This window comes from Myotis nattereri, assembly GCF_964212035.1.
Source record: "Myotis nattereri genome assembly, chromosome: 1".
Classification (NCBI taxonomy): domain Eukaryota; kingdom Metazoa; phylum Chordata; class Mammalia; order Chiroptera; family Vespertilionidae; genus Myotis; species Myotis nattereri.
Genome location: NC_138075.1, coordinates 78,940,243 through 78,964,429, shown reverse-complemented (window position 1 = coordinate 78,964,429; position 24,187 = coordinate 78,940,243). Strand labels below are relative to the sequence as shown.

The 24,187-nt window shown below is 51.9% G+C and overlaps 3 protein-coding genes across 4 annotated transcripts; 1 reads left to right on the top strand and 2 right to left on the bottom strand.

The window, feature by feature from the left end:
- Positions 1-1,536: 1,536 nt before the first annotated feature.
- IRF9 (interferon regulatory factor 9) lies at positions 1,537-6,785 on the bottom strand. Of its 2 annotated transcripts, none has more exons than XM_081084121.1 (9): positions 6,407-6,785; positions 5,275-5,455; positions 4,772-4,955; positions 4,392-4,522; positions 4,212-4,302; positions 4,044-4,115; positions 3,093-3,506; positions 2,073-2,188; positions 1,537-1,941 (listed from the first exon to the last, which is right to left on the bottom strand). In XM_081084121.1, exons 2-9 carry the CDS (start codon positions 5,452-5,454, stop codon positions 1,813-1,815), a joined length of 1,317 nt encoding a protein of 438 aa, XP_080940247.1. In that variant the 5' UTR covers position 5,455; positions 6,407-6,785; the 3' UTR covers positions 1,537-1,812. The 2 variants fall into 2 exon arrangements, with proteins under 2 accessions (XP_080940247.1, XP_080940248.1); XM_081084122.1 differs by having other exon boundaries at positions 3,093-3,434.
- Positions 6,407-18,737, bottom strand: RNF31 (ring finger protein 31). The gene is made up of 21 exons (XM_081084112.1): positions 18,450-18,737; positions 18,216-18,362; positions 17,900-18,055; positions 17,621-17,689; positions 17,454-17,529; positions 17,033-17,204; positions 16,153-16,540; positions 15,673-15,978; positions 15,149-15,397; positions 14,847-15,032; positions 14,534-14,740; positions 11,474-11,647; positions 11,292-11,390; positions 11,114-11,203; positions 9,340-9,454; positions 9,106-9,224; positions 8,720-8,833; positions 8,546-8,603; positions 7,756-7,852; positions 7,316-7,484; positions 6,407-7,191 (listed from the first exon to the last, which is right to left on the bottom strand). Exons 1-21 carry the CDS (start codon positions 18,639-18,641, stop codon positions 7,138-7,140), a joined length of 3,237 nt encoding a protein of 1,078 aa, XP_080940238.1. The 5' UTR covers positions 18,642-18,737; the 3' UTR covers positions 6,407-7,137.
- Positions 18,738-18,893: 156 nt separating this feature from the next.
- PSME2 (proteasome activator subunit 2) lies at positions 18,894-24,116 on the top strand. Its single transcript, XM_081088608.1, has 12 exons — positions 18,894-19,674; positions 19,985-20,017; positions 20,451-20,513; positions 20,732-20,818; positions 20,923-20,953; positions 21,040-21,137; positions 22,231-22,299; positions 22,451-22,518; positions 22,699-22,753; positions 23,046-23,132; positions 23,225-23,757; positions 23,918-24,116. Exons 1-11 carry the CDS (start codon positions 19,627-19,629, stop codon positions 23,303-23,305), a joined length of 720 nt encoding a protein of 239 aa, XP_080944734.1. The 5' UTR covers positions 18,894-19,626; the 3' UTR covers positions 23,306-23,757; positions 23,918-24,116.
- The last annotated feature ends 71 nt before the right edge of the window (positions 24,117-24,187 follow it).

The following is a 24,187-nucleotide window of genomic DNA, read 5'->3' as shown; positions in this document are numbered from 1 at the left end:
CTCCCACTGGGGATGTGCCCACAACCGAGGTACATGCCCTTGACCGGAATCAAACCTGGGACCCCTCAGTCTGCAGGCCGACACTCCATCCACTGAGCCAAACTGGCCAGGGCTTTAGGCCGTTTTTTATTTTTTTATATTTTTATTGATTTCAGAGGGGAAGGGAGAGGGAGAGAGAGCTAGAAACATCACTGACGAGAGAGGATCATTGGTTTCCTCCTGCATGACCCCACTGGGGACTAAGCCCACAAGCCAGGCATGTGCCCTGACCAGGAATTGAACCGTGACCTCCTCCTGGTTCATAAGTTGATGCTCAACCTCTGAGCCACACCGGCTGGGCACAAGTGCCTACAATGTGCCAGGTGCTCTTTTAGGCACTGGGAATATAGCAATGAACAGAATAAGTCCCTGTTCTCAAAGAGTAAGGAAGGAGAGAAGATAGACAAACTGACAAATAGAAATATGTGAAGTGGTCAGTACTATGAAGAAAAACGATACAGCATAGAATATAGAGTAGTGAAGACTGCTATTTAGGTGGGTGCTCAGGGAAGAGAGGAGGCAAGTCACGCGCCTACCTGAAGGAGGTAGCAGGTACAAAGGTCCAGGAGGGAATTCAGCAAATTGAGGGCACAACAGGGCTGTGCACCTGTGCACTCAGTACCTGATTTCTTCAGTGCCTGGAGGATGATGGGAAAGACTGAAGAGAAGGAAGGCCTGAGGAGGTAGAAACACTCAAAAGCAGCACTCAAGTTTGTCAAGTGAGCCAGCAAGACCTCAAGCTTCTAGATATTTAGATTTGATCATGAGCCACCGAAGGCTTATGAGTGACATGACAGGAAGGAATCTGGTCTGGGAGGCCCCTTCTCCTCTAATCTAGTGTGTGTGCTGGAAGGGGGAAGCTGGAGGCCATGGCAATCAGTAAGTGGTGTTTTAGGTCTGAACTATTCTGCTGGAATTGATTATACACAGAAAAGAAGGATGACAAGTGACCTTGTGAAGAAAAAATGTCCAGTTTGGTGGCAAATAAACATGGGGTGAGGAAAGCTTATTTGGGCCCCTCAAATCTGTGAACAGAGTGTTGGTGACACAGCAGTCTTGGCCAGACTCCTCCCTCTGATTTCCCCTCCCAGCAGGCCCCAAGGCCTCTGGGCCATGGTGTCAGGTCAACTTCAAGCTCTGCTCATTCCTACCTCCAGTCTAGAGTCCAACTCTAGGCCCACTGTAAGGCCCAAATCAGACGGCTCTAGCGAAGAACTACGGAGCCCAGGATCTTCTCATGTACAGTTGGTGGCTGTAGTCTCAGTGTCCCTTTTGGGGGCTGGCCCTGACCCTAATCCTGGGTAGAAGGCACAGAAGCCAGGACGCAAACCCGCAGTGCTCAGACTGTTCCCTGACAGAACCTGTGGGCGGAGGAGAGGAAGGGGGCCCAGAGATGCCAGCAGGAAGAAAACCCCAGTGCCCGACTCTCATGTCGCATCTCGGTGATCTCCGTGACCCCTGCTACCTTATCCTCCAAACAAATCAGATCCGGATTCCTTTTTCAATAAAATTTTATTTTAAAAAGAAAATATAAAGTGCTTGGCTTTAGGGCTGGGGGAAGAGGAAATGGTCCCCCTGAGTTCACACCATTTGGACTTCCCCAGTTTAGTTCCTCAGAGATAAAAGAGGGTATATCTCAAAAATCAAAACAAATAAAAAAATGGCTAAAAACCAGCCAGACACCATGAGGAGTTGAAGGACATACCATCACAGACAACCACTAAGAATTATCACCGAGGGAGGCAGGTCCATAGTGTGGAGAATGAGTCTCTTTCAGAGAAAATAGGAAGAACCGAGCAGAGAGGAGGAAGATAGGTCTTCCAGGCTCTGCACCAGGGACAGAGCGGCCGCCTGGTCCTCTGGACGCTCTGCCAGTAAATGCCGAGCGAAGGCCTGCTCCATCTGCACCAGAAGAGGAGGGAAGAGGGCATCATGAGCACAGCAGGGCAGCCCCCACCCCTGCCCACCCAGAGCCCTTCTCCTGGACCCCCTCGTCGACACAGGCAGCTATTCTCACCCTACCCTGGACTCACCTGAACTGAGATAAGACTCTGTGGGGTGTGGCTGGGGTCAGGGTCCTCCTCTAAGAAATTCAGTGTCACCTGGAACTTGGGTGGGGGGCCCAGGCCCCGGAAGTACCTCTCCAAGTCTGAAAGAGAGAAGGTAAGAGTTGGAAGAATAAAAAGAGAAGGGAGAGGGCCATAGGCAGGGAGGGAGGGAACAGGGAAGAACCCATAATGGAGAAAGAGAGGTGGCAGTGGGGCCACCTGGAGATGAAGGCCAGAACAGGAGCCACAGGGTCACACGCCTGCTGCCTTGTGCAGGAGAAATGCTAGGACTAAGTGGTACTCACCCATGTGCAGATAGGAAAAAGTACTCCTTCCTCCAGCAGGAAGTGCTTAGCGGTAGCCGACTCTACACCACCTGACATGTTCACTGCTGGGAGTTTAGCGTCTTCTCAGCAGCAGCCTTGGCTGCTCACACACATGTTCGCACACCTTGGTTGCCTGCTCATACTATCTTGCCTGTGTCAGGGCACCCATGGCCCGGGAAACACTCAAGCTCTGTGTCCCTGTACTCCTGGCCCCACTTCCAAGGCCAGATTTAGAGTTGAATGGAGGCAGGAAATGGAATTCCAAGTGTGGATGGGGAAGGGGTAATTTGAGGGGACGCCTGGAGTGTGGTAGGGCCAGAGTGTGTGACAAGTGTCAGCTCTCCTGAGTGTGTGGGCGTGTGTGCGTGTGTGTAGGAGAGGCCCACGAGGTGCACCTTCCCATGATTACTGTATACGTCCATGTGATGGTGCTCTCTGAGCTGTGATGCTCTTGTGCTGGACTCCACCTGAGCCTCGTCTTCCGCGGCAGGGACTGCGGAAGGAAGGCTGCCAGGCAGCTGCCACGGCTGAGCACAGGGCCTCACAGGATGTGCACCAGCAAGTGCAGGGTGCCATCCATGGACTGTGATGGTGGATCTGCTGGAGGAAGTGCAAGGGGAAGAGTACAGAGCAGACCAACGGGGGCGGGAGGTCAGGAGCGGGGCCGCAGCAGCCTCACCTCGGCAGAAGTGGGCGGTTTTGAAGAGCTCCACATACTCGTTGCTGCGCAGCGTATGCGGGCGTGGACCAGGTGGGAACTCGGGCGCGCTGTAGGAGATGCTGATGGGGCACAGGTTCTGAACAAAGAGGCCTCTGGAGTTGCTAGCCACCAGGACACCTCTCTCGAGCTGGCTCAGCAGGCGCTGGGTGGGTCCTTGCGGGCTGGGCTTGGGAAATACCACTTGCTCCATGCTGCAGTGGGAGCTGGAGGGCTCCGCCACCAGGCGGCAGTCCAGGCTCTGCACCTGGGCCTCGCCCACCACGTGCCCATCGTAGATGAAGGTGAGCATCAGGGAGTAGTCTGTGGACAGAGAGCGACCGACTGCACCGAGAGCCTCTCCCCAAGGGGACATACACCTGGTCAGCATAGGCTCTGGGGAAACAAAGAGGGGCTCTTGCAAATCCAATGTCCTCGTTTTGCTGCTGAGGAACGTGAGGCCCAGACAGGAAACCAGGCAAGGGTTGGGGAGGACAAAGCAGGCTGTGGAGCGGGGACAGCGGCTACCCCTCCTGAGTTTAGAGAAGGCCCCGTCACTCCTCATCCTCCTTCCCCTCAGCCTCCCCGGCAAGGGGCCTCCTGTCAGACTTCCCTATCACTCGGGAGAGTAGCCAACAATCAGATTCCCACCGGGGCCTCAAGTTTATAAGAAAATCCAAGAGATTTGGTCTTTCTACAGAAATCCATGTCTCAAAGTGGATTTCCAGGGAACAGAATGTATAGGGGGTATTTCTGAGGAGCAAGCTGCTTGGAGTCTGTAGCTGGCCAGGTACACTGCCTAGAAACCAGTGCCTCTGTCTGGGTAAGGTGAGCCCAAGTCGCTGCAAGCCTGACATTAGATAATGCACGTACAGCCACAGGAAGGTGACCCGTGGCGACAGTGAGCAGGGATAAGTTAGACGTGCTAAGTACCTGAGTCTGGAGGGGGCAGAAGCTCCGGAGACACCGGATCTCCTTGGAAAGGGGCCTCATTTGTGTCTGCACCTGGAAGGGAGAAGAGGCACTCATTTGGGAGTGGGACTGGAGTCCCAGGGCCAGAGGGTGTGGCGTGGGGGATGACGAGAGGCGCGGAGGTGGTACCTTCCTGAGGCTCAGGGCTGTTGCTGTTGCTGCAGCTGCTGCTGCATCCAGAGTCTGAATGGCCTGCTGCTCCATTGGCCTCTCCCTTCTCCTGTAAACATGGTATCTATTGTTGACCCCTTTTCCCCGCAGTTGCTGTCCTGCCCTCAGGCCCACCCAGTTCCCTCCCCCAGCTCTTACGTTTTCGAGGGAGTCCTGAAGCAAGGCAGGACTGAGTATACAGCTCTTTGTGGTACCCTCATCCTCCTCCCTCTTAGGGGACACTGAGCTGTGGTGTCTCTTTGCGGGCAATTTCTGTGTTGCTGGTGCGGCTGTGGAATGTTGTTGAGGGGGAGAGAGAGGTCAGAGCCTTAAGGGGGGGCAGAGGGTAGGGGAGAGCTAGGAGGCAGTGAAAGGATGGGCAGGCCTGGGCAGGGGAACCAGGGTACCAGAGTGGCAGCTCCCCGAGGATAGGGACAAGGTAGAACTCTGACTGCGGGGCCTGGAGGGAGTCCCGCCATGCTCCCAGGAGCTCATCTCCACCCTTCCTCCCTACGCTGCTTATTCTAGGGGACACTCACCGAGGAGGGTTCCTGGTGGCAGCAGCCGATACACCTTATAGGGCTCAGCCCCATCCCTATGGCTATTCTCAGGAACCTCCTCAAATTCAGGGCTCTTGTTGAGAGCACAGCGTAGACGAGTCTTCCAGATAGCGGGGCCTTCTGTGTCTCCCTCCTTGTACTTTCCCTTAAATATTGCCCAGGCCTAGGAAACAGACGAAGTGCAGAGAGGCATGTTACAGACCGCAGCTGACACGCCACAGGGCCAGCTTCATGGATGTGCAGCCTGAGCAGCTGCACAGGAAGGCTTGTGCTGGGTTTATGCTCTGTGGTTGCCACTCTGAAATCCTTAGTAATTTGTGCATTTTCATCTGGCGCTGGGCTCTGACAGTCATGTAGCTGGTTCAATCCTCTACTCTCCCCTTTATCTGACACCCAGGCAGCCACAGCCCTTGGGCATCAGTGTCCACTCTATCCCTCACTTGGACGGGGGGGGGGGGGGGGTTGGTCCCAGGTCCATTCACCTTGAAGAAGGCAGCATCCTGGTCCTCCCGGAAGTCCTGCTTGCCTGCATGCTTCCAGGGAATCCGGAACATAGTCTTGGCTTCATCATCCCAGCACACCCCTGGGAACTGTCCACTCTCCACTTGCTCCACCACCCAGTTCCGGAGCTTTCGGGTGCAGCGTGCCCGGCCCGATGCCATCCTGGGAATAAGAGCAGCAGGCAGTATAAGTAGAACCAACCAACCCTTTGGGAAGAAACATCGGCTGAAGTCTTGGCCATTTGGTTTGTATTCTGGCAAGGGCCTCCAAAGAGCCCATCCATCTTTTTCTGTAGCTCAAAATACTCCTGAGGCCAAATAGCTTTGTTTCTAACATTACTGGCATTTACCAAAAATTATGCTTTTTTTTTTTAACACCCCGAGCTGTGACATCTGGAAGGAAACCTTGGGTACTGGTCTTAATTTTAAGACTTTTCAGGAATATGCCCTGGCTGGGTAGCTCAGTTGCTTAGAGCATAGTCACTATACACTAAAGTTGCAGGTTCAATGCCGGCAGGACACAGACAACAATGAACCAATGAATGCATAGATAAGCTGAACAAATCAATGTTTCTCTCCTTTCCTCTTTCTCTAAAATCAATACATTAAAAAAAAAAAAGCACTTTTTGGGAATCCACTGTTTGGAAGAGAATTCCCTTGGTGCTCTGTTCCTGGTGAGAGGCTCAGTCTAGATCCCTAAACATTTGCAGAGGCGTCTTCACCCACCATCCCCACCTGTCCTATGACCCCCACCACATCCCTCTGCTTGCCCCTAGGGGTAGGTGGGGCAGGGCAGGGGGCAGGGGCGGGGCCAGAGCAGAAGTAGGCAGGCCCTGAAGGCAAGAAAACAAACAGGGCCAAGTGCCCTGGAGCCACCAGTCAGTCTCCTTCCCCGCACCCAGCGGCAGGTCCTCTGGGCCTTTGCCGGTCGCTTGGGACACAGACCCTGGTCAGTCTCTCACTCAGGCCAGCCTCCTGCTTCCTGGCTCACAGGCCTTTAGTCTACGCCTCAGTCTCGCAGAGGGGACCCCAGGAAACCTCACCCTCCTCCCAAGTGGCTGGGCCGTCCAGCTTTCTACCCAGGCTACCACCAGTTCTTGGTGGATCTTCTTACCTGAGCGGCTGTGCAGGCTGCTACAGGGCTCAGCTGAGCTCAGCTCAGCTCCAGGCTGGGAAGCTTCCTGTAACTCCGCCCTGTTTCTACAGTCCCCTCCCTAAGTTTCACTTCTCCTCCTGGGAGGTCCGTTTCCCCGAAATCACGTGGCCTGAGTTGCAGGGCAATGAGTGGCCACCAGGGGGAGCCGCATTTGAACATCTCAGACGCAGGAGGAACCATCAGAACGCAGGCTCATTCTCCTTCCGCCCTCAGCTACTCCTTGCTTGTGTCCGACCATCTCTGTGACACTGCTGCTTCCCCAGGGAGGTCCCGGTGTGCTGGTCTGTCCCCAGGGCGTCTGGATAGCTCTGTGCCACCTAAGCATCTGTGCCCTGACGGTGCCTGCTTAGTACCTATTAGGTGACCTCAAGTATCAGCTGAATTTGATGAAAGGAAGAGAAGCAGGGATGGAGGAAATCAGCCCATGGCCAAGTGGCTGGACAGGGAGGACCTCCCTTTGTCAGCCATGGTATCAATTCCTTTCTGGTCCTGGGTCCAGGGAAGATCAAGTGGTGGGCTGTAGGGGCCCTTTCAGCAAAGCTCTGTTCACCCCCCTTTTTCCCTGGTGCCCCCAGATAGTGGGGTCAGGAAGAAGGACCACCAAGAAGCCTGGGCAAGGAGATGCCTCTTTATTGGTGCTGGAGCTGTTCCTGAGGACGTGGGACCCTCATCAGGACCCTCGCCCTCAGCTACTTCCTCCTGCGGGGTATACTCTGTCCCAAGGGTACCTCTTCCATCAGTTTCTGCAGAGAGAGAGAGATGATGATGATGATGATGATAATCCTGGAGGCCTGGAGCTCAGACACAGACTGGACAGGGGGCTTTCAGAGCATAGGATCAGAGGTGAGGTTGTGGGGGAAGCTTCACCTGTAACAAGCGGGCGTGGTAGGCAGGGGCATCCTCCCCAGCCAGGGGCTGTGGGTGCACATGCAGGTAGCGCTCGACAGCTGTCTCCAGCTCCTCCACCTTATACAGAGTGGCTGGGTCCAGTGAGTGGGCATTGATGAGGCTTACAAGATACTCTTTGTAGTGTGCCCTGAGGAGATTAGAAGGTGGGAGATTTGTTCTTCTGTTTGGCTAGTAGTAACTGAGTGTGCCCAGGTATACGTGGATGAATAAGATTGACAACCTTCACCTGTGAATGCATGCCTACCTGAGCACATTGCTTGCTGCTACCTATCCAGGCCCTTGTCCAGAAAGCCCCTCCCTCCTACGCCTTGTAGGACCTACTGCTCCCAGACACCCACTTTATTGCCTGGGCACACCCTCAGTACTCCCCAGCATCATGCTCCCAGCCTGGCACTTACTGGCAGAGGCCGGCATAGCCAGCTGGCGTCTCCTTGCCACAAGCTTCGTCCCGGAGCCCATTGGGAACCTCCTTCTGCTCCATCACTCGGCAGCCACCTATGGGTAAGGGCAGAAAAAGATCCTTTGTTGGGAAAAGGCCCCTGACAACCAAGCCTTAAAGAACTGGGATAGAAGAAGGGAGGCAGCCTCCAGGGAGGGGCTGGGGGACAGGAGCCCCTGCTCAAACAGTGGTGGTGGTGGGGGTCCTTAGAGATGCCATCATGGCAAACCAGCTCTGATACAGAAGCAGGACCTTGTTGCCCTGCTTTTATCCAAGCCGCCTTTTAGCCTATAATCACATACGCCCTGAGACAGTTCTTTGGTGACTTAGCTCTTGCATAGTTAACTTATTCTGTGAAGATCTTACTCTGTGTAGATGGTAAGAAGTAGGGCATATTAGAACCATATGTAACATCTTTCTGTTGCCCTCATGGAACCTAAGACAGTGCAACTAGCAAGTGCCAGTAAATACTCACTGAGTTAATGAAACACTAACCTTTGGGAATGGGAGAAGAAAGTTAGTGTCAAGGTGCTAGATGCTTTAATGTGGCCTCATGTAAAATAACCGAGCTGAAAAGTGAATATTACCCCCATTTTACAGAGGAAGAAACAAGGTTAACTCGCCAATGGGCACAGTCAGCACAGGATGAGTCTTCAGCTCAGAAGCTGAAACTTCCCCTATACTCACTGCACAGTGTGTGCCCAGCCACCCTCTCCCCTTCTCCAAGGTTTGTCCTGAACGACACTCACCTCCAGGGACTGCCCGGGCCCCCGCTGGGGGCTCTGTGTTGAACATGACCTTATTGTCCTGAGAAGGAGCAGATGGGGGGTGTTAGGTTATCCTTGATGCCAGCCCGCTGGATCCTAGGCCCTGCCCCCTCTCCTGGGCAACCTGCAAACCCAGGCTGGTTGGCCACCCCTCACCTGTAGCAGCTTCTGGAGCCGGAGAGCACTCCAGTCCCGCAGGTAGAAGAGGCAGTCTCGGGGGTGGTGTCCGTGCAGGGACTTTTTCACTCTGCAGTTAGGCTCTGGACATTTCTGGCAGAAACCCAGAGAGGAGAGGGGAAGTTGGAGACTGTTGGGGTCCTGGCCTCTCAGGAACCCCTGCATGAGGGGTGTAGGGGTGGGGGTAGATGGAGACACTGGAGGGTCTGGAGCAAGCAGAGGGGAAAGGGGACAGAGAGAGGTAATTTACACCCACCAGCCTCCTCTTCTCTTCCCCTGGGTTGCTCCTCAGTGGCCTCTACCCCTCACACCCATTGGCAGCCCCCTACCCTGTGATCCCTCCCATCCCCATTCTCTAGGCTCACATTCTTGGCGTAAAAGGTATTGTAGCATCCACTGCAGAACTGATGGCGGCACTGGGTGCAGTGAAAGTGCATGCAACCTCCTCGGGCAAGTGCATACGAGAACTTGCACTTGGGGCAGTCTGCAAGGAATAGCAGGTCAGGGCTAGGGCTGCCACTGCTCCCAGAGGCTTTCAGGAAGAGAGCCACTGGCAACGATAGATTACTGGGCAAACAGGGCTAGTGGGGCAGCCTTACCAATGCCATTTTCCTGAAGGTACATCGCCAGGCCCTGGGCCTGGTATTCTGGGTCATTGTTGCGTTTCCAGTTCTGGAAATCCTCACAGCTCCGGCCCCGGTGCTGCTCCTCCCACTGTGAGGAGGAAAGCAAGAGTCACATAGAGCTCCTAGGCCCTTCTACTCATATCCAGTGTCCCAGGCTTAGTTTATGGCACTGCCATTCACCATCTGCTCTCATCCCAAACTGAGGGGCCAGCCTTGGGGCTTTCATGTCCTCATACCACCACAGACTCACCAGCAAGTCTTGTTTCCAACACCCAAGCCGAGCTAACACTGTAACCATGTCTATTCACAACCCTGACCTTTCTCTTCATCCTACTGTGACCATCTTCCTCTGGACCAGGTCCGGTCTTGCCTCAATTACTTGCCTCAGTTACTAGCTGCTCTGCCTCCACTCAGACTTCCCTTTGGTTCATCGTCAACCTTGCAGTCAAAATGCCTTTGAAAGTGTAAGTCAAGCAGCCCTAGCTGGTTTGGCTCAGTGGATAGAGCCTTGGCTCTCAGACTGAAGGGTCCTGGTTCAGTTCAGGTTAAGGGCACATGCCTGGATTATGGACTTGATCCCTAGTGAGGGGCGTGCAGGGGGCAGCCTATCGATGATTTTTTCCCCTCTCATCACTGATGTTTCTCTCCCTCTCCCTCCTCTCTGAAATCAATAAAAATACATTTAAAAGAGAGTAATCAATAAAATACTTTAAAGAACGTCTCTAAACTCTTTGGGGAAAAAAAAGTGTAAGTTAGGCAGCTTCAACAGAATAGGGAGTGTCCTAGTTTTGAGGTTTGGTGGTAGGATCTCAAGGTTTTTTGCGTTGTTTTAAATTATTTATTAATTGACTTGAGAGAGAGAGAGAGGAAGGAAGAGAGAAACACTGGTTTGTTGTTCTACTTATTTATGCACTCAATGGCTGACTCTTGCATGTGCCCTGACCAGGGATTGAACCCACAACCTTGGCGTATCAGGATATGACACTCCAACCAACCGAGCTATACAGTCAGGGCTCAGGGACTTATTTTATTGTGTCTCGTAATATAGATGCAATTTTTTTGTATCAAACATTAACGTTTTTAAAAGATAAATGAACTCGGATCACCCCTTGCTTGGTCTTAGGATGAAAAGCAAATACCTTCCTCACTTGGCCCCAGGCCTCTCCTGATCAGGCAGTTCGCTCCTCTCTGACTGCCTGCCACTCTCACCCCTGCTCTTGAGGCTCCAACCACACACTTTCTTCTGACTTTGGCCTTTCCATGTGCTACTCTTTCTGTCCCAATAATCTTTGCATAGTTGACTTCCTCTTCTTCCTCTTAATTTTCAGGCCTGAGCTTAAATTACACCATTTTAGAGTAGACTTGACCTCTCTATCCTAAGTAGGTCCATTCCATTATTCCTAATCTCAGATTCCTGTTTATTTTCTTCACAGAACTTACGCCCTTGTATAATTATGCTCTTTCTCCCTTCATTTTCTTTCCTTCCCTCCCTCACTGCCACCCTTCCTCCTTTACCTTACCTTTCATCCCTCCTCCCTCCATCTTTCCTCCCCTTTCATCCTTCTTCCCCCCTCAAGCTGCTTCTTCTATCTCCCTCATCCTTCCTTCTTCTCACCCCTCCTCCCGCCTAGTCTGTCAGCACTCTGAGCCCAGAGCTCGTGTCTGTTCTGTTCTCCAGGATCCCCCGAGTCTAACAGAGTACCTCCAGCGTGCAGCAGGTATTTCTGGAAGGACGGATGTGCCTCACCTGGCGCTTACAGCGTACACAGAAGGTCTGGCGACACTGGGGACATGTTGCCTCCAGCTGCTCACGCTCGTATATGAAGCCAAAGGAGCACTGTGGGTGCAAGAGCATAAAGCTATCGGAGGCCTGACTTGGTACCACCCCTGACCCTCCCGTCAGCTCTGCTGGGCAGGCCACTTACCTGGGCACACCACAGGAACTTGGGGTCCCGCATGAGCACAGCCTCAGTCAGCTTCTTATGGAACAGGGCATAGGCATCTGGCTCCAGGCTCTCTCGAAGCTGGGGACAGAATGCAGAAGTGGTGTGTGGGCAGGGTTCCTATTCAGAGCCCAGGGCACCCTGAGTCCCAGAATCTGCAGTACCTGGATGTCAAGAGTAGAGAAGTAGCTGAGCAACTGTGTGTCATCGGTAAGGTCGGGGCGGCCACAGGCAGGGCACACCATGTCAGTGATGTGCTTCTCCTTCAAGGCGATGGTGAAGTGCTGACGGAAACAGTCAGGACAGATGGTGCATTCACAAGAAGTCAGAGCCTGCATCTAGAGGGTGAGCGGGGAGAGAAGGGGGTCAGAAGCCACAGCTGCCAGCCTGAGGAAGGGGATGTAGCTAGGTGTTCACTGAGAAATCACTAGTTAACAACTGGACAGGGGTAGCAGCCTCATATGCCAACAAGTGCCAGGCAGGCAACCTAAATGTCTGAAGACTGTCAGGTGGAGGAAAACAGACAATGGTAAAACTAAGGTAAATTAACCAATGTTCTCTAAAGGTATTCACATCAATTAAAAGCTAACACATATGCCCAGCCAGTGTGACTCAAGTTGGTTGAGCATCGCCCCATGCACAAAGAGGTTGCCGGTTCAATTCCAGGTCAGGGCATATGCCCAGGGTTGGAGTCTAATTTCCAGTGTGGGGCATGCAGGAGGCAGTCAATCGATGATTCTCTCTTGTCGATGTTTTTATTTCTCTCTCCCTCTCCCTTCCTCTTTCTCTAAAGTCAATAAAAACATAAAAAAGCCCTAGTCCTCACCCTAGCTGGTTTGGCTCAGTGGATAGAGTGTTGGCCCACGGACTGAAAGGTTCCAGGTTTGATTCCAGTAAGTGCATGTACCTCAGTTGCAGGCTTGGTCGCCAGCCCTGGATCAGGGTGCTGCAGGAGGCAACCAATGGATGTGTCTCTCTCACATTGATGTTTCTCTCTCTGTCTCTCCCCCTCCCTTCCATTCTCCCTAAAAATTCAATGGAAAAAATATCCTCGGGTGATGATTAACAAAAACATTTTTTAAAAAGCTAACACACAAATAATCTTGAAATGACAAAATGACTGAGATGGAGAACAGATTAGTGATTTCCAGGTGACAGGAGAAAGGGACAAAGTTGTGTATATACAACTACAAAAAGGCAGCATGAGGTAATTTCTTTGTGGTGATGGAACAGTCTGTACCTTGAATTGTGGAGGTGGTGGTGGTTACATGGGTTAAAATAGCATAGAACCACATATACACACATCCATGAAAAAACAAACCAGGTCTGCAGTCTAGCAAACAACGTATACATGTCTATGTTTTGGACTTCATCTTATACTATAATTATACGAGAAGTCATCTTGGGGTAAGGTGAGTGAAGAGCACACAGGACTCTGTACAATTTTTACAACTTCCTATGAGTCTACAATTATTTTATATATACACAATTATCTTAAATAGAGTAAAAACAAAACAAAAAGTATACCAAGTGAGCCTAACTAAATTGGACTGTATTTAGCCAAAGAACTGCCAGTTTTCACCTAAAATAAGTGGGGGCTCAGGAGATGAGAAGGGGCTTTTTTCTACAAAATGGATTTTTTAAAAAAGTTACTGTTAATTTATTTTATTACTAGTGGCCCGGTGCATGAATTTGTGCACATTGAAAGGAAATTAATTAGAAGAAATATTTTAATATCGCTATTCGCCCTTTCTCTATAATAGAAGTATCAACCAAATTCACGACCGACAATGACAGATCAAAACACACGCGTGTGATTGGCGTTAGCGAGAGCTTTATATGTATCGCACATACATGAGTCAACTTAGCCTTTTATAGATATAGAATAAATTTGCTTAATTAGACCTGCTTTCTCATTTAGCTAAACTTTTTCCAGTCCAGTGAAGCCCCCCAACTTCTCTTCCAGGTAATTGTCAGCAACACAGCCGTAAATATCAACACGCAGCAGATTATTGTACATCACACAGGGAGAACAAAGGGTAAAATATATTCTGTGCAGTGAGGCAACCTGAAGTCATTTTCAAGGTCCACTATTTCTTACTTCTTTTCAGACGGGTCAAGTTTCTAAACTTTGTAATCTCCATTTTCCGGCTAATGAAAAGAAAACAGGATTCCACCGAGTCTCCTATCTACCTACTCCAGGACTTCGGTGAGGATCAAATGAGATGAGGTACAGGAAAATGCTTCACAGACATTTGGTTACAGTGTGAAATGTTTCTACCAGGCTATAAAGCAAGTTGTGTTCCTGGGCTGAAGAAACTGCAAGGAGGCTATTCATCGCTAGGGAGAGGAAACTGGGTGTTGCTATGTGATGTCATTACCTGGATGGACACTTAGCATATTAGCCATATATATATATATATATATATATATATATATATATATATATATATATATTATTGTGGGTTTTTTTTATCCTCACCCAAGGACATTTTTTTCCATTGATTTCTAGAGAGAGTGAGAGGGAGGGAGGGAGGGAGAGGGGAGAGAGAAACATCAACATGAGGGACACACTGATTGGTTGTCTCCCACACATGCCCCTACTGGAGCTAGGGAACCTGCAACTGAGGTATAAGGTATGAGGTCTGTGCCCTTGACTGGTATGTGCCCTTGACCTGGGAATCAAACCTGTGACCCCTAGGTTTGCAGGCCAATGCTCTAACCACTGAGAAAAACAGGCCAGGGCCAAAATGGATATTTGATGATGTTATTAAAGAATTACTGTTAACTTTTTGGATGTAACATTGTATTTGTGGCTATGTTTTCAAAGCATTTTATATTTTAGAGATACGTACTGAAATATTAGCAGATAAGCCATATGATGCCTGAGATTTACTTCAAAATAATCCTGTGTGTGTGGAGAAATAAACATTGGCCATACATTTATAATTGCTGAAGCCTAGTCATGAATACATGGTGGAGAGTGGAGAAGAGAATCTGTGATACAATTTTCTCTACCATTGTATGTTTGAAATTTCCCATAATAGAACATTAAAAAATGGGGATTGGGAGAGGTGGCCTAATTTTTCCTCCCCTTCCCAGAAGCCTTCAGGGGCACATGGGCAGCTGTAGAGCAAAAGATGATCAGAGACAGGCTGGAGTAGAGTGGGGGTCTAAAGGGAACGAGAGTCATTCTGAGGCCAGGTTCAGTGGGACGGGCTTACCCGGTTGCGGGGCAGGGTCCAACCACACACAGCACATTCCTGGGCAAGCAAGCGACGCAGAAAGGCCCGATCTTGGCTCTGCCTCACAGCTTCTACCACATCCCCTAATTCATAGTTCCTGGGTGTCTCCTGCAGCAGCGATAGCGCCAGCTCTGCGCGGCCCCAGCTGGGGAGTGTGTAGACTGCCAAAAGTCGTCTGACCAGGCTCTGCAATATGATTCAGGTGGAGAGGGAAGAAGTGGCTGTCAGACCCATTTCTATCCTTCAGCCTTCCCTCTCCCCCTCCATGTGCCTCTTCACCTCCTCCCAGCACCTGCTTATCTGAACTGTCCCATGAAGGGGTGGGCTCCGGGCCACTGTCCCAGAGGCGCTGATGGAAGGGCTCTAGGCGCTGACGCTGTAGCTCAGTCAGGGCCCGTGCCACGTCACCCCCGTGTTGGTACAATGCTTGAAGAGACCCCTCCTCAGGCCCAAAGCCCAGGGACCGGAGCTCCTGCACCTGGGAGTTGGGAGTGGAGAGAAGGAATAAAGAGGGAAAAAGCAAGCAAAGGAGAGAATATGAGAGGCTCTGACCTACAACCTTCAACCCTATCCCACCTCCAGCACAGCTGGTACCTTCCTGCGCCGGACCCTCACACACTCTTCCACAGCTTCATCAAGATTGCCATGACGATCCAGCCAGGCTTTCTGGGCCTCCTGACAGGAAAAGGCACCTAGCCCAGGGTCCTGTTGTCCAGCCAGTTCAGCCACCATCTCCAGCACGTAGGGCAGCTCTGAATGCAACCACTGCAAGGGCACCTCGGTGCCAGAGTACTGCAGAGCAGAGAAGACCTCCTCTGGACAGGCGCCTGCGGCTTCTCCTTCCTAAGGCACAGTCCACCCAGACAGAGGGCTGATCAGGAAGGTGCCCTCCATCCCCCCTCAGACAGCACCAAAATGCTGACAGTGGTTGAGCTCAGACTATGATCATGTGAGCGGAGCTAAGCGTGACACCTATCATATGGGAAGTGTTCAATATGTTCAATAACAAGTAGCTGTGGCTAACAATCACCAGATTTATAAGAATTCATATTATTTGACTGCAGCCTATCCTTCCCCCACCAGCTCAGCCCCACCTCATCCCAGGCCCAAATCCTCACCCGGATCTTGATCACTAGCTGACGACCTTCCTCCCGCATCTTGTCTTGGCGCATCTTGTCTTGGCGCTGCTTCTCAGGGTCCCCACAGGAACTGGGCAGAGGGGCACTGAGGCGTCGTGGAGGCTCTGGATTGGGGAGTCGCTCTTCCAAAGAGCTGGCATTGGGCCGGGAGGCATGCTTTACTGGGATGGGGCTGCTGGTCCGGTTACACATAGCACATACCCAGCCAGGGCCCGAATTGCAGAAGGTACAGTGAATACAGTACCAGATCGAAGTCTGGGCAGAGGAGAGCAAAGTATCTCTCTGCTGGGAAGGCAGAAAGAATTATCCCATTGAAAGTTGGCTGAGACTCAAGATGGAAATGTTGGGAGCGGGTTGGAAGATAAGGGGAGACTGATGGAAAACCAGGGATGAAGAGGTAGAGAATGGCTTATGGTAACAGGTGCAAATAAAGAGCCGGGAAGGCCAGGAACAGGTTACCTGAAGGGGCTGCAGGCAAATGCCACCATCCTGAGAATCCACCACCAAGCTAGGAGGCTGAGCCAGCCGAGGTCGCTCACACATGGCACACAGCACAGCCGCTGGCTCATTCTCAAAGGTGCAGCTCTGGCAGGCCCAGTGACCCCGTGCAAGTTCAGGTTCTAGGCCGCCAGCTCCTTGGGGACCCTCAATCTCCAGCCCCAATCCCTTACAACCTCTGGGCCGATCACAGGCCTCACAGAGCACTGCCCAAGGTTTATTTAGCACGGAACAGGTGGCACAGTGCCAGGACAGACGGACACTTGCAGGATCAGGGGACGAAAGAGAGTTATCTCCGAGGGCCAGCAAGGAGGTTAGCTGGGGCAGTGGTGGAGCTGCGGCAGGTAAGCTGCAATGGAAAAAGCAGACATGGCCTGCTGAAGGGGGGCGGGGTCCCCTGGTGCTTGGGTCCCCCACCCTGGGCATCCCTCATTCCCTGCATGATACATGGCTCTCGCCTTCGCACATTTTGTTCTGTCTGGAACACTCCCATACCCGTAGCCTATTCAACACTTAAATGACAGCTTAAAGTTTACATCTTGCTGATAGAGATCCCTAACATAGGGCCTGACCCATCTAGGTGCTTAAAACACTGTCAGCTGATTGAGCTGATCTTCAGACTGGGTTGCATCCTCCTATTACCTATTTGCACACCATGATAATCTATCTTGTTGTGACTGCTACTTGCTTAACATGTATGTCTGTGATCTCCTGGAGGGCAATTACTAGCTACTTGCCCTCTATAAGACAGTCTTTAGCACAGAATAAGGTACACAGAAAATTCTCAAATAATTGTAAGTTCTCTCAATTTCACTCCCTCCCAGAAGAGAAGGCCTCTCACCTAGGGGTCAAGTGGGCAGCGTGAGGGGCCCAGGTCTGGCGGAGGTGATGGGCACGGGATGGGTGCCCATGGAACAGGCGATCACAAGCTGGGCACAAGGCCTGTTTACAGGCTGAGCAGTGCAGTGTGCCTGGGGCAGAACCACAGAGGAAGCAAGGACCAGGAGTGGAGCCTGGAAAACAGGAGAGAAAGAATAGAACATCTTTCTGAAAAAGGCCAGGTTACATCTGAATGTGATTTGGGGTGGGGGCGGGGGGGGGAACCAGTCACAGACTACTTTTCACATATCCGGACTTAAGGAAACCATTTTAACCTCTTTTTAAAAAAGAAAGATAACCAAGAAGGTAGACAGAGAAGGGCTCCAAATTTCCATCCATACGGTCTACTAACCCTGCCCCTCCCAAGATAGGACCAATAATACCTGGGGCAGAGGGTGTGATGAGGGGGCCAGGAGCAATCTCTCTCAGTAGGGGGGCAAACTCTGAGAGCTGTAGCATCTGAGGAGAAAGGGCAGGGAATGGGCAAGGGTTTGGAGAGTCCCCAACCCCTGTCCACTCTGTTCACCAGGCCCCAAAGCCCCATTCCTGCCTTCCTCGCATCATCTTCCGCTTTGTCGTTCAGCAGCTGCTCCAGTGCTTGCTGTCTTGGATGATTATTCTGTAAACAAGATAAAGAAGAGTTCCCACCTACAGTCCCTCTAAGACCTGGTCCCCCAACATTCACAGGAAGAACAGTAAGGGGAGCTCCCAGATTGCTGAGGGGACTATGCCCAGGGCTTAGCAGCATGGGAATCCCTAGGCTGGCTTTGGAGTTAGGCAGACCTTCCCAGCCCTGGTGCTTAAGCCCTCAAGACCTGAGACACCTCACCTCTAACAGCAGATTGAGCTCAGTCCGAAGTAACAGTACTTCCAGGGTGACTGTAGCCACTTGGTGCTCATCTGGATCCTCTTGCCCCTCGGGGAAGCTCAACCCATCCGGCTGCTCCTCGGTGTAGCCATACAATCGCAGAACATCCCGGCCGCCCTGCCACACATTCACAGCCAGTCCACACCCAGCAGGCCCTCTTCCCAACAGGGCTGAACCCCTTCCCATTCTGCTCAGGCCCTTTCTACACCCCCCCCCCCCGCCCCTCCCTAGCGCAGGCCCAAGTCCTTTCTCCCACAAGGGACTCCAGGGGCTTCACCTGCACAGCATCCACCGTACTTCGAAAGACGGGGTTATTAAACTTGACCCCGCGCCAGTAACGCGGTCTCTGAGGGCTGAGGAGGTTGCGGCCATATTTCTCCAGGATGTTCAGGGCCGTGGAAAGGGTGCTGAGGTAGGTCTGGGGCTGAGAGCAGTCACAGAGCAGAGAGCTGTGAGCGCCTAGCTCGGGCTCAGATTCTCGGTCCCCCTCCCCAGCGGTGCCCGGCCTCACCTGCCCGCGAGCATTGCAGCGGATCAGGCGTGCGGCGTCCAGCTGCTGGTAGCGGGCGGATGGCGGCAGAGAGGTGACCAGCAGCGGCCAGAGCTGCTCCAGGGAAAACGCCTGCCCGGAATCCTTCCGCAGGGCGCTAGCCAGCTCCTCGCGGGCAGCCAGGAAGGCCCGCTCCTCCTCCTCCCCTGGCATCCCGAGACAGCAGTCAGCCCAGCCCCGCGACCCGCCTGGACCCGCACCGGCTGCGCGAGGCCCAAGCGCCGCCCTCCTGCCTGCGGTCTGACTTCGCAGCGCAACCCAGTCCGCGCAGCCTCGCAGGGTCACTCCGTCCACGGTCACTCTAGGGACCCGGGCCCCCAGCCAGGGGTAGTCGGGAACAGGAAGTACTGGAGTAGAGGGCGGGACTGCCACCCAGTTTCAGAGGAAGAGGCGGGGTTTAAGGTTAGGAAAGGGCGGGGTCATGAAATCAAGGGGGCGCGGCCATGAAGGGAGACTGGCTCCCAGCCAATGAGAAGGGTAAATGGCCCCTGGCTCCTCCCCTAGGGCGTCTCTACTTGAACCCAGTGCTGGAGATATTCCCCGCCTTCCTCCAGGCTGGCCCGCCCCTTTCCGGGGAGCCCAGGGAGCGGCGTTACCTAATTTCCCTCCAAGCCTTCCGCCCCATCCTGACCGGCAGGCCTGGCTCCGGTCCCCCCTGGGGAAGTCCCTCTCTGCGCCCGTGCCGGGCTCCAGCGAGTCTTCTCCAGTCGGCGTGGGCGGCAGGGAGCCCCCGCCTACTCCCTTTCATAGCTGCTAGCGTGCCCCAGTCCCCGGCCCCCTCCTACGTCTCCCGAAGCTCCGATGCCTCTCCACCTCTGAACACCCGCTCCCCACCTCTCATTCCGACACTGACTTCCTGTAATCCCCGCCCCTGCTCAGGCGGGGCCGCCCCAGTTCAGCGTTCGCGGTTCCGCTCGCCCTAGCTCCTCCCTCGGACCCCCCCTGGCCTCGTACCGCCTCTCCTAGTCTCAACTGGTTGAGTATGGCTAAGGGGCTCCCTACGGTTGGCGGCCTGCCAGGGGGCGGGGGGGAAAGAGGAAGGGGGTGGGGTTAAGGGGGGCGGGCCTGGTATGTGGGGAGTGAAAGCGAAAGCCCAGGAGGCGAGCCCAGAGACCCGAGATCTAGCCACTGGAGCAGCATGGCCAAGCCTTGTGGGGTGCGCCTGAGCGGGGAAGCCCGCAAACAGGTAATGGGGACCGGGAAGCTAGGAGGGGGCCGGGGAGCCCTCCCGGATAGAGGCGAAGCTGGGTGTTCAGGGAACCAAGGCCGTGCCCGAGACCTACCCCAACCTCTCTCTTTAGTGGTTTCACTTCTGCCCGGGGATTCCCAGATTCCTGCCCTCTGGCCTGTCTCTGCACTGAGCATGGACTTCCAAGGAAATCTGGCTGGTGGTGGGAAAGGCCAGAGCCAAGTTGGAGGGCATTTAATTGGGGACGGGATCTTACTGTTGACAATTGAGACCCTTAACCAACGTTCGGGTACTGCTCTCTATGCAGGTGGATGTCTTCAGGCAAAATCTTTTCCAGGAGGTAAGTCTTCTGGATTCACGCTATTTGCCCCAGAATCTTAGACCGATGCTTAAGGATCACGACCTCTCAGAGTGATCCCCAAACCCACCCTAGACTTGGGCCCTACTTCCCTTATCAAGCCTTCACCCAAGATAAGCACCTAATTGATCTCTACCTCTAATTTGATATCTTCTAATATTGTCCCCATTTCTGCCACTTCTCTCTCCTTTTCTGGTGTGGAGGGAGATGCTGTGGCCCCGAAGCAGGAATACCACAGCCTTAACCTTGGATCTGCCACTTCCCAGTTGGGCAAGTCCCTTCACTTTTCAGGACTTCAGTTTCCTCATTTGTAGGTCCTGGGTTCAGTAATTTTCAAGGGCCCTACCAGTCCCACTTCTCAGACATCTCACTGAGTCTTTTCTGTGATTCCCCACCCTTGCAATATAATCCACAGGCTGAGGAATTCCTCTATAGCTTCTTGCCACAGAAGATCATGCACCTGAATCAGCTCTTGCAAGTGAGTAGTATGGACCCCTTTTGCTCCATCCCATGACCTCTGTCCTCTCCACCCACCCTCTCTAACTAACAGCTGGGCTCAGCATGCAGAGAACAGTTGTGAGTGGTGGACTGGGAACTTGAGGACGGTGTGAGGCCTGAGCCTAGGTTGGGAGGGAGAGGGCAGGTGGGATGTGTGGAGGGAAGGTCGGGCAGCCCCTGACAGTAAGCTTTGTGCAGGAGGACTCCCTCAATGTGGCTGACCTGACCTCTCTCCGAGCCTCACTGGACATCCCTATACCAGACCCCCCACCCAAAGATGATGAGGTGAGGCACTCAGGGTGTGGGGTTTAGACGGTAAACCCAGTGCAGATGATGGCTCTCTAACCTCCATGACTTTTCTGAAGCTACTTTCACCCTTTCTACTTTAGATGGAAACAGATAAGCAGGAGAAGAAAGAAGGTAAGAGAAGAAGGGGTAGCTAGGGAAAGGGAAGTGGCACAATGACTGCTGGATAAGAAGGCGCCTACATCTCCTCTTTTTCACAGCCCCTAAGTGCGGCTTTCTCCCTGGGAATGAGAAGCTCCTGGCCCTGCTTGCCCTGGTTAAGCCAGAAGTCTGGACTCTCAAAGAAAAATGTATTCTGGTAAGCCTGGGAACTGAGAGAAATAGAGAAGACAAGCCAGGCCAGGCCCTGGTGTCCTTCAGAAATGCAAGTCCTTCATTCAGGAAACTATTCCTGAATAGGAAACTTCCTTCTGTGACATGGGTTTAGATACCCTTTGTTCTGCTAGACCTCTGATACCACAGTGGTATCCCTGAAATCAAAGACCGTGCTATATTCACCTCCATAACCTCAGAACTCACTGCTATACCTGGTGGATAGTGCAGATGCTATAATATAGTGGGTTGATTTAAGAGTTTGGGCCCTAGAGGAAAACTGCCTGGGCTCAAATCATGACTCTATTACTTACCTAGCTGGTTATCTTAAGTAAGTCACTTAGATGTTCTATGGTTCAGTTTTTTCATCTGTTAAGTGGGTATAATAAGAAATTGTAACTTGAGCTCTAGACGATTTGGCTCAGTGAATAGAGCATCAGACTGTGGACCAAAGAGTCCTGGGTTCAATTCCGGTTAAGGGCCCGTACCTCAGTTGCAGGCTTCTCCCCAGCCTGGGTCCTGGTCAGGGTGCATGTTGCAGGCAATCAATTGATGTGTTTCTCTCACATCGATATTTCTCTCTGTTTTTCCTTCTTCCACTCTCTCTAAAAATCAATGGAGCCCTAACCGGTTTGGCTCAGTGGATAGAGCGTCGGCCTGTGGACTCCAGGGTCCCAGGTTCGATTCCGGTCAAGGGCATGTACCTTGGTTACGGGCACATACCCAGTAGGGAGTGTGCAGGAGGCAGCTGATGGATGTGTCTCTCTCATCGATGTTTCTAACTCTCTATCCCTCTCTCTTCCTCTCTGTAAAAAATCAATAAAATATATTTTTAAAAAATCAATGGAAAAATATCCTTGGGTGAGGATTAAAAAAAATAATAATAACAAATAAATAAATAAAGCAGTTTTTTTTAAAGTATATAACTTGAAAGATTAAATGAGATGTATAATACATAACACAGTACTTAGCACATAATAAATGCTCAATTAAAGATAGCTGTTATTATGAAATAGCAGAACTAGGAAGAACCCAGTAAGTTTGTTGAATGATTCTGACATGATAACCTCTTCATGTAGGTGATCACGTGGATCCAGCACCTGATCCCCAAGATTGAGGATGGAAATGACTTTGGGGTAGCAATCCAGGTAAGAAAAGGGTATGTGAAGACATTAAGAGCTGGGAGAGAGTTGGGGAGTAAGGAATAGGAGCTAGACATACTGGGAGGAGGAAGAAGATGGTGAGTGAAGACGGGAGGAGAAGTGTTTTCTTTACCTCCCATCTCTTTTGTCCCCGCAGGAGAAGGTGCTGGAGAGGGTGAATGCAGTCAAGACCAAAGTAGAAGCCTTCCAGACAACCATTTCCAAGTGAGGGCAGCGAGAAGGCCACCATGGGCGGTGGGGGGTAGGGGAGCGGCTATGGGGACATTTTTTGTGACTCCCAAAGCTGGGCAGTCCCATTGGGATGATGGGGAGCTTTGGGAATGGCCTGAGGGAATGTATCTCTCTGAATGCTCACTCTGTGGTTACTCCCCTTGCTCCTGGCAGGTACTTCTCAGAACGCGGGGATGCTGTGGCCAAGGCCTCCAAGGAGACCCATGTAGTGAGTAGATTGTCACTAGCCTTTCAGCTGAGGCTGGCAGGTGGGAGGGTGAGGAAAGGGGGCTGGAAGTCCTCTTTGTCTTGTTTATGACCTTCCCAATATGGGGAATATTAAGGTAAAAGCATTGCCTAGGAAACCGATTTGGGTTTCAAAAACATTGACCCCTTTTTTTGTTTGGCACGATGGGAATCCCGTTTCTTGTGTAAGGGCTCATCCTCAAGTTACCTATTCCCTGTGAGGAAACCAGACTATGTCTCAATCTCCTGACTCAGCTTTGCCTTCCACATCCCAGATGGATTACCGGGCCTTGGTGCACGAGCGAGATGAGGCAGCCTATAGGGAGCTCAGGGCCATGGTGCTGGATCTAAGGGCCTTCTATGTGAGTATGGAGTAAGCCCCCAAGGGATTTGAATGAGGGGGTACAGAGGGAACGCCAAGGTCCTGACTGCTGTACTTCTGGCCTTCTTTCAGGCTGAGCTTTATCATATCATTAGCAGCAACCTGGAGAAAATTGTCAACCCAAAGGGTGAAGAGAAGCCATCTATGTACTGACCCCAGGGCTAGAAGGGAAATAAATTACCAATACTTTGTGTGGATTACCTCTGGTGTGTGTCATTCATTCAGAAAGCATTTACTGAGTGCCACCTTTGTCCAGACACTGAATGTGAATGTGGTGGCGGGAAAGGTAGGGGGTTCCAGGAAGACAAAGATGAATTATATGCCCATTCTGTTCTTAAGAAGTCATCCTAAAGAACAGGGTGGAAACTGTTACCTTCCACGAAGGCCATGAAGATAACTTGTATTTGGGATTTTCACAAGATTATTTCCATCTGAGTGCTTCCTGGAAGAGGCAGTATTTGGGCAGTCCTTATAGGATGAATCAAGGTTTGGACAGACAAGAGGAAAGCTCTTTGGCTGAGGTCAGGGAATGAAGAAAGAAAAGCCTTTCATCCCTTCATCAGCTCAGAGCAAGCCTGGAGAAAAGTTTCACTGGAGAATTACAGGTTAATGGTTGAACTTCTCAAAGATGGGAGGAAAAAAAACCCCCAAGGCATTATGCTAAAGCAAATTACAGCACAGGACATTATGGGAAGGATGGGTCTGTATAGTTTTTTTTTTGTTTTTTTACCCTCCTTCAGCCAATTGCTGTCTTTGTTTCTGCAGATATTACATCAAGGAAACCAAAGGCCAGATAACCTGTAGTTGGCTCATTATTAAATGCAAGAGCCGGTCTAGAGTACAAACCCACTCATTCGATAGTAGGAGAATGGTAATTCGCTACGTGCCCAAGTTCAAAGTACCTAACGCGGGCGGAGCGGGCGGAGCGTGCTGACCCTGCGGGCCCTTCGGGCCGGCCGCACAGGTAACCGCAGAAGCCATCCTGCAATCACAGGTCCACGCTGGGCAGCCTAGCCAATCAGCGTGCAGGCAGGT